The sequence below is a fragment of the Ictidomys tridecemlineatus genome, chromosome 2 (assembly GCF_052094955.1).
Source record: "Ictidomys tridecemlineatus isolate mIctTri1 chromosome 2, mIctTri1.hap1, whole genome shotgun sequence".
Taxonomy (NCBI): domain Eukaryota; kingdom Metazoa; phylum Chordata; class Mammalia; order Rodentia; family Sciuridae; genus Ictidomys; species Ictidomys tridecemlineatus.
Window position 1 is genome coordinate 119,972,369 of NC_135478.1, and position 18,479 is coordinate 119,990,847.

The following is an 18,479-nucleotide window of genomic DNA, read 5'->3' on the forward strand; positions in this document are numbered from 1 at the left end:
CATACAGAAGCATTCTGTTTTTAACAAGGTAGGCCTTGGGTGAAGCTATCTTATCAGATCATGAACTACTTGGTTTTATGAGTCAAACTGACCTGATAGAAAGTAACCTATTTGAGGTCCTCTAGCTTTCTAAATGGGAGAAAGAAGAAAAATCTAAAAACTCTAGCTCTCTCCAATTACACTGTTCCACCTAAGGGGAGAAAGAAAACCTGAAAAGTACTGGTAAAGTTTATAGTCCAGTTTATCAAAAACATTGATGTCGGGGGCGGGGGGGGGGGGCGGAGGCTGGGGCAGGAGGATTGTAAATTCAAAGCCAGCCTCAGAAACTTAGCAAGGCCATCAGAAACTTAGAAAGACACTAACTCTAAATAGATTAGATAGATAGATAGATAGATAGATAGATAGGACTGAGGATGTGACTCTGTGGTAAACCACTCCTGGGTTCAATATCCCCTCAACACACAAAAAAAGATTGAGATGTGATTATAAGACAGTACACTGTTTCTCCTGTCTCTAAACCTTACTAACATTACTAAAGATCTATTTGCCACTGTTCTTTCTATCCAGTACATAATGTGTGTCTTGAACAAAAAACAAAGAGGCACATTAAAAGGCAAAACAAAAGAAAACAAGCATACAAAAAAATACTCCTCAAAATAGTTTAAAGAGATTGAACAAGAACTGGTGTTTATAGTTTGTAGTTTCTCACAGAATCCCTTTGTTTTGCTAAGAACAGCAAAACTTAACACTTTTGTGTGCATGAGCACACACCCCTCCTGTTCCACCTTGGCCTGAACTCTTCTTCTAGGCCCCTCTCTGCTGGCTGGCAAGGTCCAGGCCTGGGTTTCATAAATGTGCTTGGCCAGGTAGTGACCTAGGAACTTCTGCCTGTGCCTTTGGCATTGCCACATTCTCTGCACTCTTGCTCCAGAACCTTTTCTGAGTGGCACTTGTCATGTGCTATCATGGGGCAGATTCTTCAAGGAAAGCCTATTCAGGAGGCTGGGTGGGTGCTGTGCCTCAGTGGCCTAGGCCTTGGGCCACAGGCTTCTAGCTTCCCCTGTCCTGGAACTAGGTCCCCTCAGCGTGAGTTAACACCATGATGAGCTATGTGGGCTCCTGGTGCAGAACCTAGAGAATAGTGCCTCCCCACAGGCTCCACCTGCTTCTTGTGCTCTGTCTTGTGCTCTGTGTTTGTGTGTGTGTGTAAATGTGTGTGTGTGTGTGTGTGTGTGTGTTTTGTGGATATTGGAGCCAGGACCTTGTACATGCAAAGCATGTGCTTCAATAGTGTTATTCCAACACCGTTTGTTAAAATATCATCTTGCCCTATGTGATTGCAGAGGTGATCTTAGATCTTAAGGAAACATACAGTAATCCCCTTTCTCTTGATTTCCCTGTCCTGCTGCAGCCAGGGGCGACCTCTGCAGAAGGGGCTCAGCTCAGGGGCAGGGTAAGGGGACTAAATGTACAGTTTGTTTCATTTTTATAATGACACATAGAGGGTCACTGGCGGGGAAGAGGTGGGAGATGCCCTGGAAGACTGAGGAGCTCTGCCCTTTGGATCCCTAACCTGTCCTTCTCTTGGACCCCAGGTCCCTCCAGAGTGTAGAAAGCCCCTGCCCACACTGCACTGTGCTGACCTGAAATTTCTGTGGGACCCCAGCTCAGCGGCCTGTCCAAGGAGGCAAAAGTTCTCTGGGGACCTCACCTGCCCAGCTGGGCAGTGCTGCCTCAGAAGCCCCAGGAGGCTGTCCTTGACCTACAGGTTACCCAGGCGCAGCAGTCAGAGACACCAGCTTCCAGAGGCTGCAGGTGCTTGAGGCGGGTCCCTCCAGCCCAGGAGCCCATGCAAGCCCTCAGAAAGGCAGGAGAGACACAGCAATGGCTGCTGGAGGGCTCTGTATTGAGAGCTGGAACAGGCCTTGAGGGGCCCTGCCTGGCAGGAGAGCATTATCTGCCAATTTCCTCTGCTTTGCATATTCATTAGACTGACTCCGCCTCCTGTTCCTGAAAACCCAGAGAGAAAAATACATTATTCACGAGGAAGCATGGCCCCGCCCAGGAAGGCCAGGCTGATTCTTTATGAGGAAGTGTCGCCCCGCCCAGGAAGGCGGGGCTGATTATTCATGAGACTGAGAGGTCAGTTTGGAAAAGGCCAAAGAACCAAGGCAACAGGGTGAGAGGGAGGCTTCCACAGCTGAGGTGAGCACTGTCCTGGGCCCTGTTTCCAGAGAAAGGGCTCTTGGGCCCTGTTCATCCAGAGCTCTTCATGTTGAAATTTTCTTCTTCTTGAAATATGAAGTTCAATTTTAAAGTTCTCCGTGAGGGACCTAAATTTCCTGAGGAGAAGCAGAAACACAAGGCTGAGGGGGCGACAGAGTGGAGGCCATGGGTGAACCCCCAACTTTTTACCAGAAAAAAATTCCAAACTACAGAAAGGAGACTGAAAAGGAAATAGAAATGCAGTGGGACCCCCACATCCCGCTATCTAGCAGCTTAAGGTTTTGTTTGGAGGTGCTGCAGGGATGGGCCTGGGTAAGAGCCCCACAGGCATCTTTACCCTCCAGGCAGCCCTGGGCTGTGCCCTGGGAGGAGGCGCCTGTGGAGCTTTGGGGGTCTTCCTGGACCTGCCAAGTTCTCTCCTTCAATGGCGGGTCCCCCTGTAACCACTGCCTGGTGCAGACCAAGAGATGAGCCAGGTGACCAACCAGCCTCCTGGGAAGGCCTGCGCTCCTCTCTCACCTTATGGAGGGTTTGCCCCTTAATCTCTATAGACTTCAGTCCTCTCAACAGACCAGGGCAGCCAGTGTCCTGGACCTCAAGACTGCCCAATCACCAAAATGTGCCAGGTGTGCCCAGCGCTACGCTGGCTGTGCTCACCTGGTGAAAAGGAAGAAAAAGCTGGTTGTTGCCCCTGAAGGGGTTTAAATCTCATTAGGGTGAGACTCCACTCTCTCCCCCATGAACTCTGAGTCCCTTGAGATGGGAAATATGACTGGCACAGGGCAGTTGCCTAGTGAAGGCTGAATGAGTAATTCAAGTAGCATGAAACAGATTTTTCAAGACCAAAAGAGCATGAACAAATATCCAGTCAGCAGAGTGGCAACCATTTACTCTGAGTGAGCCTAAGTAGAGAAATATTAGGCCAAATGGAAATTGTTAAGCTGGTGAATAATAATGTATTGGAACAAACTCTGTGACAAGTCACTGGGTGATCTCTGGCAAACCAAGTTCTCTTGCTGAGCTTCACTTTCCTTTTCTTTATGGCTTTATATTTACATTTTAATCCATGATCACTTTGAATTAATATTTGTACATCGTGTGAGTTTTAGGGTGAGGTTTTAATCTTACCCCCCTTTCTTTCCTTTCCTCTAGCTGGGACATTCTCTTGTTCAACCACTATTTCTTGAGAAGGCTGTCCTTCCTTTGCCAAGTTCAGTTTCCTCTTCTTTCAAATGAAGGAGTCAGATTTATACTAGAGGAAATCACCATTCCCTTCTAGCTTTACAAATCTTTTCAACCCACTTTTCCTGATGTGCACTTCCTGTGAACAAAGCTATTCTTCATATCATATATATGTAAAAAAAGTCATCTAGTTGAAATTCAGAATTCATGTTGGATATTGTTCAGTTGATAGTTTTCCTGTAAAAAACTATGCTTTTACAAGTTTGATGAAAATGTATAGAAATTCTTAGTATTGAAAAAAGAAAAATCATTAGTCTATCATGTATGATTTTTTTAGACAAACTTAATGGATTGTGGGTTTTGCTTTACTTGGAATGGAGGGTGAAAGATGGTTTACTTCTCAATTAAAAAGCAACAACTGGTCAATCTTTGTATTGGATTCACAAACTGAAGGGGTAAAATAGTAATTGTGTCATGATTATAAAATAGAGTGAGGTGGAGATCAAGAGATAAGGCTGGAGTCAATATTTTCCCTCAAAGGATCACAGAAATCTTTATTCTCACAAAGATCATCAATCCTCGTCACAGAGAAAACATATCAAACAAGAGTGAATGATATGGATGCCCCGTGGAGATTCACATGTTTGTGTATCCAGTATGTAAACAAATATATAAGCAGAAGACATTTTAGAGTTCTGTTCCTAAAGTCCATAGTTGTGAAATATCTTTTTAGTTTTTAGGTAATGAATCAGAACAAGGGGATACAATACATGTCAGAGCTATTCTCTGAGAATGGGTGAGCTATAGAGTCACACTTCCTGGGGCTGCCAGCTTGTGAGCTTTCAAAATTAAGCAGAGCTTGTACATTAGGAGGAAATGTCCACAAAACACATGCTCAAAGGGAGAAACAATGGTAGCAACCAAATACTAGAGGTTGAAAGGCGCCTGGTTATATTGAGAAAATGATTTAGGTCTTTTTCTTGAAACAAGTTTGGCCTAAAACTCGAGAAATAGACCCAACCATGTTTAGATACAAGCAAGTAGCAAGCCCTACACCTAAGGAGGTACTGATTACTGCATCATATTCGATGAAGTGAAAGACAAAGAAGATTTTATTTTGGAGAATCAGTCTACAAAAACTCCTACATTGTAAACCAAACCCTTTGTGTTTTAATTCTCACTTCTGTCACTCTATGTCTGACTATCCCTGGGTCAGCCCAGGATTTGGGGGGATCTAGATTTTCTCACCTAGAAAATTAGATATTTGGACTAGATGACATTCAAATTTTCTCCTACCTCTAAAATTGTGTGACCTTTTTATAGATCATAAATTCTTTCTTTCTATACTGCTTCTCCACTAGTTCAGCAAATATGGAGCCACTCTTTTGTTTCCATACTGTGACAAAAGTGCCACATCTTATATATTATTTATAAGAACTGTTCAAAATGGGCAATCCATAGAGATGAAAGGTAGATTAGTTGTTACTGGGGGCTGAGAGTAGAAGAGAGTGAGAGTGATGACTAATGGGACTGGAGTGTCTTTTAGGAATGATGCTGGTTTGGGGATGTTTTCTATGAACAAAATCATAATATGTGGCCTTGTGTGTGCTTCTTGTAGTGTAATGTTATCCTTGTCTGTTGATGTTGTAGCATGTAGCAATACATTTCTTTTTTGACTGAGTAATATTCCATTGTATGGACACAACCCATTCTATTTATCCATTCATGTGTTGGTTATTGTTTCCACATTTGGAATTTTAGGAATTATACTGCTGTGAATATTATTGTTTAGGGTTTTGTAGATATGTTTTATTCCCCCAATATATGTCTAGGAATAGAATTGCTGGGGTCATTGCCACATGCACCCATTCTGTGCTCAGACCTGTGATCCCTTGTCATCCTGCCTGAGAAAATACCATGTCTTGCAGACACAGGTCATTATCTCAACTTCCTTTGTTCTTGTCTAGAAGACTAGCTTACAACCCCCAGAAACCAAATACTTAGTGTTAATGTGGGATTTATATCTGTATAGGGTCCTCACTTACTGAGTCTAGTCCTTGTGTTGAGCTGTAGTCAAGCCTCACCTGCCACATCCTCAGCTCTCTGAGAAAGATTGGGTAGTGATCTGAGTTTGGCTTTCATTTGCAAATCTTTAGCTATTCTGTGTGGCAGCTCCTACTCTTCTTTCTTCAGTTTCCCAAAGCACTGCTTGCTTCCTGACCCTTTTATACACACACACACACACACACACACACACACACACACACACACACAGATACTGGCATCATAATGTTTACTTAAAGAGCCTCTCTATTATTAAGAGAGGCAACAGATCCTGTAGAATTCCCAGAGGAATAAAGTGCCTGGCTTCAAGATGCTGTAACATTCCTAGTACCCAGCAATGGGTCTGCATCAACAAAGCTGACGAGTGGAAACCCTTCCTCTGCTGCTGGCTGTGTTGCATTCTACTGCAGTTTCCTTTCTTTGCATTGCTGCACATAACCCCTCCAACCCCCTGTGCTGGCCCTGCTGGTCACAGTGGAGAATTTTGACTCCCATGGGGTCAATGTCAAGCAGTTTTTATCGACAGCTTTTTGTTTGCTGTGCATCTCCTTGGCTTGCTTACCAACAACAACTAGATTTGGTTTCTTTCATACCCAAACCAGAACACATTTGGGTATCCTAAGATTTTATAGAGCATGTACTTTTTGTTATATGAACCTAACCTAACTTGTATTCTCATATGAAATAATGCAAATCTACTTTTGTTCGCCTGGAGCTATTTTGGTAACATATAAGTCATTTTGGTTCAGTATAGGGGGTGAATTCAAGGTTTTTATTACTCAGTTTGAGCTTCATTTCATATTAGTGACAGACATTTTATCTTATCTGAATAAAACATTTTTGTTTTCTGTCACTGTGTGTTACAAAGATTTTCCCCACTCCCCTGGTTCTTAAGAGAAAGAAAATCTTTGATTGATGTTTATGAATTCTATCCTCCTTTGAAAGCAGGGTCTAACTGATCATTGACACAAATTAGTTTTCTAAAATGTACCTTCAGAATTAGAGTATCATTGGGTGAGAATAAGTGAAGACTATAGGTCGTGGGATTTAGATATCTGCAGGGTTGAAGGGGGCAAGGTGAAGAGGGGGCAAGGTGAGGGAGAAGAGAACCTCTGCCCCTTTTCTCCATAGAAGATCTGCTTAACCCTGTTTTGTATTTTGATAAACAACATAAGATCATGTTTACACAAGAAATAAATGGTTCCACTTAACTTTAAAAATATAAAAGAAAATGGCTTAAAATATATTGCTAGAGGTCATAGAGATAGGACTCAGGCTTTCTTTCCATTGCTTGATGTAAACCCTTGAGACCACACATGGGGGAAAAAAAGAAAAAATTAGCTACATGTTTACTAACTTCTGAAAATCACAATCACACACACACACAACACCACAAAATAGGCAAAAACAGGCACTTCTCTCAGGGCCATGTACATTTAAAGTTTAGATGAAATATGGTTAAGTGGTTTGCTCATTTTCAGAGTAAATGGGACAAATTTGTGGGATAGAATCAGGCTTTCTTATCTTTAAACTAGGGCAAATATCTCATAGTTATCTTTGTGTCTCCTTTTTGGACCTTATCCAGAAAGTAGAAAAATTATTAATATTCTCATGTAGTAGAATGACAGGGGACTCAATTTTGTGCAGCCATGGATATCTTAGGATACACTCTTTGGATGTGTTCCTGCATAGAATATTAGGCTGCCCTTCCAGTAAGCAAATCTGTAGGCCAAGCTGATGACACTCTACACACAGTGAAGCATTCATTCACCAAGGATGTTTTAAGAAGATATGATTAAGGAAGGGTACCATGGGGTGGAAAGAACAGGAACTGTAATGCCAGACAGATGTACATGGGAGAAGAGACTCAGCACAAATAACATCAAAAAAGAAATGGCATGTGCCCTTGGAACCTGTCTCCTCATCAGTAAAAGTAAAATCATAATAACCATTTTGCAGTGTTTCTCTGTTAGAAATAATGTAGAGAAACAACCAGCTAATAATCATTACATCATAGATATCACCCAGTCAGCACATAGTGTGTTGTGGTTCACTGACCTCATGATGACTTGCTTGGCCAGTGGCATAGCCACTGTGGACTGCTGTAGCCCTGTGCCATTGGCAACTGTTACTCTTGTGGCAATTTTACTTCCCATCCTGCAGAAGAGCAGTGCCTTTGGGGACCTAGCCCAGGGTCTTGAACACATTGAATACTTGATGGAAGGAATTGAGCTCATCCACAAGTATTGGCTCAATGTGTCTCTTCAGAGCCAGCCTCCAGTTCTCATTGTATTGGTGAGACTTGTGCACCATCACACAGAGGAAGGACATTGCCTTCCTACTGGCAAATGAGATGCAAATGAGTATAACATTTAAAAAAAATCTTTACTATGTAACATCTATAAGAGTTATGACCTGTGTATCAGGATCACAGTCTTTGACTCCTTTTTCTAATACCTGGCCCCTGAAGCTCTTCCTTTCATTGAGAAGAGGCTTCAACCCTGTAGTAAAAGTCTACATATTGGGTCAGTTCACTCCTTGGGCCAATGCAGGAAGGGAAGAGTAGTGGACCTGCCTTTCAGGAGCCCTGAGAAAGGGGTAGGAGGCAGAGTGGGACAGCATGAGAGGAAAGTTCCGGGTGCAGAGGGGAGGGGCAGAGGGGATGACACTGGAAAGACAATCAGGAAGGGGCGATGGGGTCTGGCGGTCTGGCATCCCCTTAGGTGAGGGCTCCTGTGAAACCACCAGAGTAGGTTGGAGGGGAACAGTGGCTTCCTCCTTGGGGCTTCTACCTCCGAAGGTGTGACACATGTCTTCACAGGGGAGTGGATCCGATGGAAGAACCGGAATTTGGAGTTCAATATCAGTATAGGCAACAGGCCTGGGAGGGTCTATTCTGATGGTGGCGGTCATGCCATATCTGCGTTGTTTGTTGACCCAGTACAGCAGTGGGCTATAACTGAAGGTGGCAGCTTTCATCACCTCCACCCACTGCTGGGCATGCTGCCTCCTCCGCAGGTTCTTCCTCCAGTGGAGTAAGAGGATGAAGCCAGCAGTTATCACGGTGCAGAGCCCCAACAATCCGAAGTACCATGGCACCCACACTGAGACAGTAAATAAAAGAAAAGAGGCAAGCTGACTGACAGCTCTAGCTTGGGACCTGAACTGTATCTCATTGGCTCATTCATTGTCTCATTCCCTCCCACCCTTCTCAAAGACATGCCTAATAATTTCCTGATTCAGTCAAAGCTATATTTGCAGGGCATGTAAGCGACCCCATTAGCCTTTTTCAGATAAGGAACACTAGGTGTAGAGGGGCCATGATCTGCCCAGACTCAAGTCAGGCCTTCTGGCTCCTGCCACAGTCTGGCTGTAGCAAAATAACCAGGGAGTGATGAAGAACTTGTGTACATTGATACAGCAGGAGTGGGAGCCATTTATTGTAGGACAACAGAGGTATTTATACATTCTACACAGCTTATCTTAATTAACATAAACTAGATGCAGTAGTCAACTAATAAGAAATCTCCACACTTAATGGCTCCCTGGCATTACTTCACAAACCACTCCCTCTGGCAAAATGCCAAGCGCCATCCAGACTTGTTTACAGACTCTAACAGGCTCCCAGTCCAGGACCCATACAGTCATTCAGACCAAGAAGCCTCACTAAGGGCAAGGACCTCAATTGTATCTTTTCTGCTTGGGCAGAACATGGTCTCTGCCTTCCAGGAGTCCTTAGTTTCTTAGAGGAGTCTGTCTCTTAACGAAATAGCACTCCATTCAGGCAGCCACCACCCCCATTCATGCAAAGGGTCTTCCCTGAACGTTTGTTTCCCACACTCAAAGGTCTGGGTTTACTTACTGCCTGGAAGGCCCATGTCCTCCTTTTGTGAATCCAAAGGTTCACTCTGGTTACCAGGCGTATGGCTCTGGAAAGAGTGAACTCACCCACTACTCTGCCCACCAATGGGAGTCCCCAGAAGGCTCAGTCCCATTGTTCTCTAAAGATGAGATCACCAGGTTCTGAGCATCAGGAATTCTTGGGCTGGTACTTGTAGAGTGGTTGGCAGTTGATGGAATAAGGGACTCCATCATGTGACATCTCATGAGCATGTTGTTTTCCATGAAAGACTGGTCCACCATAGAATTGTCTGTCCCCAACTTTGTGTGGTGAACTCACAGGGCAGCCCCCAGGAAAGGCCCTTACACCCTCAGGAACTTCTACTTGTGTTTTCAGTTGTTAGGGAGCCATTTTTCTGTGGGGAGTGGGGCAGGGAGGACAGTGAGCACTGGACATCCTGAAAGGTTAATAAAATAGGTACTTGTTACTCTGTTTTTCTATATGCTTAACAAAACACTGTTGAAATCTTGTTCCCAGGATGTATTGTCCCCAACTGTGAACTGTTTGCTAATCTTGTTCCCAGGATGTGCTTTCCCCAACTGCCAAACTGCAGGATGCACTCCCTCACTGGGTTGCAGGCAAACTGCTCACTCGCCCTGACCCATCAATGAACTTCCCTCCCTGCCCTCTCCAAGAAAATTATATAAGCTCTGCTCAAGCGGTTCTCAGGGCTCTATCTCTTTTTGCTATAGAGAGCTTGGGCCCCAGCATGCTGGTCTCCAAATAAACCCACCCTTCTGCTTTTGCATAAGACAATCTCTTGTGGTCTCTTCCTCCGACGTTTCGCCGGACCCTTACACCCTTACCCTCAAGAAGTGTCTTACCTAGTTGTCAGGGAACAAAAGGGTTCAGAAGAGCCCTACTTTTGCTCCTACCATCTCACTTTTGTTTCTTCAAGTGTTTTGGGGGCATCATCAGGTCCCATGGAAGCTCCCCCATATGGGATCCTGCTTCTATTTCCAGCTTCATCTCCCTCCCCATTCATCATATACTGTTTTCCACACCTCCTTATCCTCCCAGGTGGTCAACTCCCCAACTCTGAGACAAAGAGTCCTTTCAGTTGAATTCCAAATTTCTAGAACTCTGAAGCGGATGAATTTGAAACAAATTTGTTTTACTATAAGTTTTACTATAAGTTTGGATAAGTGGAAAATATAATGTTCTACAGATTTAATATATGATTTTTTAAAAGTTGTTCTATATTAACTGGTATAAAAGTGATGCCCTTTTAAACAATACAACCTACCCACCATGGACAAATAAAGTTCAGTTAAGTATAAATTAAATTTAAAGCTTAACATGAAAAACCCCAGCATGATGCTCTGCCACTGAAGTTTATTTTAAAATCAACATTTTTTATTTCATCTTCCTCTCCCCGTACCTTATCTGGGGGGGAACAGGATTACTTTTTGTCCAGTTATCTGTCCTTGAGCACATACCCACCACAGGAGTGAAGAAATTCAGAGTTGAGGATGGCACCAGAAGATTTAAAAAATGATTGTATCTCAGATTAACAAGTGAAGTAGGACCAGACATGGCATGTCTGCAGAGCCAGATCTTCACAGGCAGGATGCTCTGAGGATCAGAAGGTCAAGGCCTCCAAGCAGACTCTTGCCTTTGCCTGGCCTCTGCAGACAATGGCAATTGTAAGAAGATAAGGAGAAAGTTTGGGGTGGCTTCTCTGAGAGAAGGGGGGGTGGCCAAAAACAGATTCCTCCCTAGTGGTTCTCCTGGTTCTGATGTGCCTGGAGTTGGGTACTAGAGGGCCCAAAGATCAGAAAATAGATAATGACAGGAGGATATTGGAAAGAAGAAAGGATCTAATATGCAAGAGCATGCTGGAATTGAAGAAGGGGTAGACACAAGACAGGGATTCTGGGCAGGAAATTATCCCCATTGTGTTTTCATTGAATCAACTATATATATATTTGTGTGTGTGTGTTTATTTGATACACACACACACACACACACACACATGCATGCATGCACACATTATTTTCTTATTTTTAATGAAGTACAATGCATCAAATTCAGATAAATTAATTTAGATAAATAATTTTTTTCCTCTAACCTACTCCTCCCATTTCTCTACCTTGGTAATTTTTAATCACTGTCTTCCTCATTGATCAAGGCAGAAACAGGGAGTCATCTCTGACACCTCTCTAATATCCTATCACTTCTACTATCAGTGTCTCTCTTTAGCCAAAACAGGCACTTTCCATGGATGCCACCATTATTCCTGGCCATGACTGACAACCCTCTTTTCAATGTAACTTTTTTTTAACTCTTAATAAAAAAGCATTTAATATTACCACTTGATTTTGTGTCGAAAATATAGTTGTAAGCTATTAGTATATTAGGACTTCATTTTCCATATCTCCCTTTATTTTTCCAGATCATTTCTTTTTTTTTAAAATTTTTTTTATTGTTGGTCATTCAAAACATTACACAGTTCTTAATACATCATCTTTCACAGTTTGATTCAAGTGGGTTATGAACTCCCAACTTTACCCCGTATACAGATTGCTGTATCACATCAGTTACCCTTCCATTGATTGACATATTGTTTTTCTAGTGTCTGATGTATTCTGCTGTCTGTCCTATTCTCTACTATCCCCCCTCCCCTCCCCTCCCCTCCCCTTTTCCCTCTCTACCCCTTCTACTGTAAATCATTTCTTCCATTTGTATTATCTTGTCTTACCCCTCCTTTCCTCTTATATATCATTCTCACTCCCTTTCCCTCCCACCTCTCATCCCTGTTTAATGTAAATCTTCTTCTCACGCTCTTCGTCCCTACCCTGTCCTTGTTTACTCCCCTTATATCAAAGGGGTCATTTGGTATTTGTTTTTTAACAATTGACTAGCTTCACTTAGCATAATCTGCTCTAATGCCATCCATTTCCCTCCAAATTCTATGATTTTGTCATTTCTTAATGCAGAGTAATACTCCATTGTGTATAAATGCCACATTATTTTTATCCATTCATCTATTGAAGGGCATCTAGGTTGGTTCCACAATCTTGCTATCGTGAATTGTACTGCTATGAACATCGATGCAGCAGTGTCCCTGTAGCATGCTCTTTTAAGTCTTTAGGGAATAGACCAAGAAGGGGAATAGCTGGATCAAATGGTGGTTCCATTCTCAGTTTTCCAAGAAATCTCCATACTGCTTTCCAAATTGGCTGCACCAATTTGCAGTCCCACCAGCAATGAACAAGAGTGCCCTTTTCCCGCATCCTCTCCAGCACTTATTGTTGTTTGACTTCCTAATGGCTGCCAATCTTACTGGAGTGAGATGGTATCCTAGGGTGGTTTTGATTTGCATTTTTATGACTGCTAGCAATGGTGAGCATTTTTTCATGTACTTATTGATTGATTGTATGTCCTCCTCTGAGAAGTGTCTGTTCAGGTCCTTGGCCCATTTATTGATTGGGTTATTTGTTATCTTATTGTCTAATTTTTTGAGTTCTTTGTATATTCTGGTTATTAGGGCTCTATCTGAAGTGTGTGGATTAAAGATTTGTTCCCAGGATGTAGGCTCCCTATTTATCTCTCTTATTGTTTCTTTTGCTGAGAAAAAACTTTTTAGTTTGAGTAAGTCCCATTTGTTGATTCTAGTTGTTAACTCTTGTGCTATGGGTGTCCTATTGAGGAATTTGGGGCCCGATCACACAGTATGTAGATCGTAGCCAACTTTTTCTTCTATCAGATGCAGAGTCTCTGATTTAATATCAAGCTCCTTGATCCATTTTGAGTTAACTTTTGTGCATGGCGAGAGATAGGGTTTCAGATTCATTTTGATGCAAATGGATTTCCAGTTTTCCCAGCACCATTTGTTGAAGATGCTATCCTTCCTCCATTGCATGCTTTTAGCCCCTTTATCAAATATAAGGTAGTTGTAGTTTTGTGGATTGGTTACTGTGTCCTCTATTCTGTACCATTGGTCCACCCGCCTGTTTTGGTACCAGTACCATGCTGTTTTTGTTACTATTGCTCTGTAGTATAGTTTGAAGTCCGGAATCGCTATACCGCCTGATTCACACTTCCTGCTTAGCATTGTTTTTGCTATTCTGGGTCTTTTATTATTCCATATGAATTTCATGATTCTTTTATCTATTTCTACAAGAAATGCTGTTGGGATTTTGATTGGTATTGCATTGAACTTATAGAGAACTTTTGGTAATATCGCCATTTTGATGATGTTAGTTCTGCCAATCCATGAGCGGGGTATATTTCTCATCTTCTAAGGTCTTCTTCTATGTCTTTCTTTAGGGTTCTGTAATTTTCATTATATAAATCTTTCACCTCTCTTGTTAGGTTGCTTCCCAAGTATTTTATTTTTTGGGGGGATATTGTGAATGGAGTAGTTGTCCTCATTTCCGTTTCAGAGGATTTGTCGCTGATATACAGGAATGCCTTTGATTTATGCGTGTTGATCTTATATCCTGCCACTTTGCTGAATTCATTTATTAGCTCTAATAGCTTCTTTGTAGACCCTTATGGGTCTGCTAGGTATAGGATCATATCATCTGCAAATAGTGATAATTTAAGTTCTTCTTTTCCTATTTTTATGCCTTTAATTTCTTTCGTCTGTCTAATTGCTCTGGCCAGTGTTTCAAGGACTATGTTGAACAAAAGTGGTGAGAGAGGGCATCCCTGTCTTGTACCAGATCTTAGAGGGAATGCCTTCAATTTTTCTCCATTCAGAATGATGCTGTCCTGTGGCTTATCATAGATTGCTTTTACAATGTTGAGGTATGTTCCGGTTATCCCTAATTTTTCTAGAGTTTTGAACATAAAGGGATGCTGAACTTTGTCGAAAGCTTTTTCTGCATCTATCGAGATGATCCTATGGTTCTTATTTTTAAGTCTATTGATGTGGTGAATAACATTTATTAATTTCCGTATATTGAACCAGGCTTGCATCCCAGGGATGAATCCTACTTGATCATGGTGTATAATTTGTTTTGATATGTATTTGAATCCGATTCGCCAGAATTTTATTGAGGATTTTTGCATCAAGGTTCATTAGAGATATTGGTCTGTAGTTTTCTTTCTTTGAAGTGTCTTTGTCTGGTTTCGGAATCAGGGTGATGTTGGCCTCGTAGAATAAATTTGGAAGTTCTCCCTCTTTTTCTATTTCCTGAAATAGCTTGAAAAGTATTGGTGTTAGTTCCTCTTTAAAGGTTTTGTAAAACTCTGCTGTATACCCATCCGGTCCTGGGCTTTTCTTAGTTGGTAATCTTTTGATGGTTTCTTCTATTTCCTCTATTGTTATTGGTCTGTTTAGGTTGTCTATATCCTCCTGACTCAATCTGGGCAGATCATAAGACTTAAGGAATTTATCTATGCCTTCACTATCTTCTATTTTATTGGAGTATAGGGATTCAAAATAATTTCTGATTATCTTCTGTATTTCTGAAGTGTCTGTTGTGATATTGCCTTTTTCATCCCGTATGTTAGTAATTTGAGTTCTCTCTCTTCTTCTCTTCGTTAGCATGGCTAAGGGCCTGTCGATTTTATTTATTTTTTCAAAGAACCAACTTTTAGTTTTGTCAATTTTTTCAATTGTTTTTTTTTTGTTTCAATTTCATTAATTTCAGCTCTGATTTTAATTATTTCTTGCCTTCTACTTCTTTTGCTGTTGTTTTGCTCTTCTTTTTCTAGGATTTTGAGATGAAGTAAGAGATCATTTATTTGTTGGTTTTTTCTTTTTTTGAGGAATGAACTCCAAGCGATGAATTTTCCTCTTAGAACTGCTTTCAGTGTGTCCCATAGATTCCGATATGTTGTGTCTGTGTTTTCATTTAACTCTAGGAAGTTTTTAATTTCCTCCTTGATGTCTTCTAAAACCCATTGATCATTCAGCATCCTATTGTTCATTCTCCAAGTGATGCTTGATGTTTCCTTCCTTCTTTTATCATTGATTTTCAGTTTTATTCCATTATGATCAGATAAGATGCATGGTATTATCTCTACCCCTTTATATTGTCTAAGAGTTGCCCTGTGACATAATATATGGTCTATTTTTGAGAAGGTTCCATGTGCTGCTGAGAAAAAGGTGTAACTACTTGATGTTGGGTGGTATAGTCTATATATGTCAATTAAGTCTAGGTTGTTAATTGTGTTATTGAGTTCTATAGTTTCCTTATTTAACTTTTGTTTGGAAGATCTGTCCAGTGGTGAGAGAGGTGTGTTGAAGTCTCCCATGATTATTGTATGGTGATCTATTAGACTCTTGAACTTGAGAAGAGTTTGCTTGATGAACACAGCTGCACCATTATTTGGGGCATATATATTTATGATTGTTATGTCATGTTGGTGTATGGTTCCCTTGAGCAGTATGAAGTGTCCTTCTTTATCCCTTTTGATTAACTTTGGCTTGAAATCTATTTTATTAGATATGAGTATGGACACTCCTGCTTGTTTCCGCAGTCCATATGAGTGGTATGATTTTTCCCAACCTTTCACCTTCAGTCTATGAATATCTTTTCCTATCAGATGCGTCTCCTGTAGGCAGCATATTGTTGGGTCTTGTTTTGTGATCCATTCTACTAGCCTGTGTCTCTTAATTGGTGAGTTTAAGCCATTAACATTTAGGGTTATTATTGAGATATGGTTTGTTCTTCTAGCCATATTTGTTTATTGATGTTACTAAACCTGATTTGTTATTCTCTTTGACTACTTTCCCCCCTTTACTGTCCTACCTTCCATTGTTGGTTTTCAATGTTATTGTCCATTTCCTCTTCCTGTAATGTTTTGCAAAGGATTTTTTTTAAGAGATGGTTTTCTGGCTGCGAATTCTTTTAACTTTTGTTTATCGTGGAAGGTTTTAATTTCATCTTCTATCCTGAAGCTTAATTTTGCCAGATACACGATTCTTGGTTGGAACGTATTTTCTTTCAGTGTTTGAAATATGTTATTCCAGGATCTTCTTGCTTTCAGTCTGTGTTGAGAGATCAGCTGTTATCCTGATTGGTTTGCCCCTAAATGTAATCTGTTTTCTTTCTCTTGCAGCTTTTAAAATTCTCTCCTTATTCTATATGTTGGGCATCTTCATTATAATGTGTCTAGGTGTGGATCTCTTATGATTTTGCACATTCGGCGTCCTGTAGGCTTCTAGGATTTGGGATTCTGTCTCATTCTTCAAGTCTGGGAAGTTTTCTCATATTATTTCACTGAATAGACTGTTTATTCCTTTGGTATGGAGCTCTGTGCCTTCCTGTATCCCAATGACTCTTAAATTTGGTCTTTTGATATTGTCCCATAATTCTTGGATGTTCTGCTCATGGTTTCTTAGCAGACTTGCTGAGCTGTCTATGTTCTTTTCAAGTTGAAATACTTTGTCTTCATTGTCTGATGTTCTCTCTTCTAAGTGATGTACTCTGCTGGTAGTGTTCTCAATTGAGTTTTTAAGTTGGTTTATTGTTTCCTGCATTTCTAGAATTTCTATTTGTTCGTTTTTTATTACCTCTATCTCCCTGTGAAATTGATCTTTTACTTCCTGGATTTGTTTGTCAATGTGATCTTTCATTGTCTGATTTTGCTGTCTCATGTCTTCCTTGAGACTCCAGATCATCTGAAGCATATATATCCTGAACTCTTTATCTGACATTCCATCTGTTGAAGCTATTACCTCTTCTAAAGTTGAGTTGACCTGCATTGCTTGTGGTCCTTTCTTTCCTTGTCTTTTCATGCTGCTCACGTTTCTTTCTGCTTGGTGGAACTGTTGTGTTTATGAGTTTTTCCCCCTAATTATTTATATTGCTCTTGTATAGTTGAAAAATCTCCCTTGCAGGGCGGGTAGTGGCTGTGCTCCTTCTCTGGTTGGGGTGATCTCAAAACCGCACTGGCAGGCCGCTAGGCCTGCTCTGCCTGTTGTTCGCGGGTCTGCCCACCCTTCGGGAGCGGGTGACGGCTCTGCTCTGCCCCCCCTCCAATTGTGGCGATATGACTATCACCCCCTCGGGTCGTTGGGCCTGATCTGGATGCGGGCGGCTGCTCTGCTCTGCCCCCCTACTCCAATTGGAGTGGCGTATCTACCATGCTGGCAGGCCTCTAGGCCTGATCCGTTGGTGGGTCTCAGGTCTGCCTGACTCTGGCAGTAAGGGGAGTTGGGTGTCGAGAGTCCTTTGGTCCTTGCGGTCACACCCACAGAGAGATTTTGAAGTTTCCCGGTTGTTTGCCAGGTGGTCGGGGCTATTAGCAGAGCCCGGAGGGCATGGCCATGTGCGGGGCCATGCGGGGACCCTTCTAGCTGAGTCGGGCCACCGGGAGCCACGTGAAGAGTGGGGTAGCTGTGTCTGTGTGGTTAAGATCTGGGCGGGTGATTTGGCTGTTCGCCGAGCGAGAGCAGGGCCTCCCGGGAAAGCCCATATGGCGGAGGCGTCTGCCGGTTTGGGCTGCCACTCCTCTCCGGGCCGCCGCCGCTTTCAGATGCTGCTGGTGGTTGCGGGGTTGGACCTCTGCGCCCGCCGGGGGGGCCACCTGTAGAGCCGGGTAGCTGTGGCCGCGTGGTTAGGGACCAGGTGGGTTAGGCGGCTGCTCCCAGAGCGAGCACTAGGCCCCCCAGGGGAGCCCGGATGGCGGAGGCCGAATTACGGTTCGGGTGGGGCGGGCCAAGTCGCTCCGGGTGTCAGCCCCTTGCAAAAACGGCCGCTAGTTGCAGGAGTTGATTTCTGCACCCGCCGCAGGGCCACCTGTCTAGCCGGGTAGCTGTGGCCGCGCGTGATTAGGGACCAGGTGGGTTAGGCGGCTCCTCCCAGAGCGAGAGCTAAGCCTCCCGGGGGAGCCGCTTGCCGGATCGGCTGATGGCTGAGGGACCAGATCTCTGTGCCCGCATGGGCGTCCAAGATCCACTTCTCTGGGACAAACTGTCAATTCCAATAATCCTACCAGTTCACGGCAGCTCTCTTCTTAAGGGAATTATGCTAGAAGTTCCTCCGTAGGTAGGCTGCCGCTGTTCCGATGGGTCTTTCTTATCCGGTTAAAGTGGAGACGTTAGAATCGCTGCTTCCTCGCGGGCCGCCATGTTGGATCCCTGTTCCAGATCATTTCTGCCAGCATTGGAAATGTTGGCCTTGTCCAACTCATTGTGTTAATTCCC

At 42.7% G+C, this 18,479-nt stretch overlaps 1 protein-coding gene across 1 annotated transcript; it reads right to left on the minus strand.

The window, feature by feature from the left end:
• Window positions 1-7,998: 7,998 nt before the first annotated feature.
• LOC144368518 (testis-expressed protein 38-like) lies at window positions 7,999-18,215 on the minus strand. Its single transcript, XM_078027558.1, has 2 exons — window positions 18,173-18,215; window positions 7,999-8,576 (listed from the first exon to the last, which is right to left on the minus strand). The coding sequence occupies exons 1-2, from the start codon at window positions 18,213-18,215 to the stop codon at window positions 7,999-8,001; spliced, it is 621 nt and encodes a 206-aa protein (XP_077883684.1).
• Between the last annotated feature and the right edge of the window lie 264 nt (window positions 18,216-18,479).

Coding starts and splice junctions, on each gene's coding strand:
- LOC144368518 (XM_078027558.1), bottom strand. CDS start 18,215: ATGCGGGCACAGAGATCTGGTCCCTCAGCCATCAGCCGATCCG. Junction 8,577..18,172: donor CTCAGCCATCAGCCGATCCG/GCAAGCGGCTCC, acceptor TTACTGTCTCAG/TGTGGGTGCCATGGTACTTC.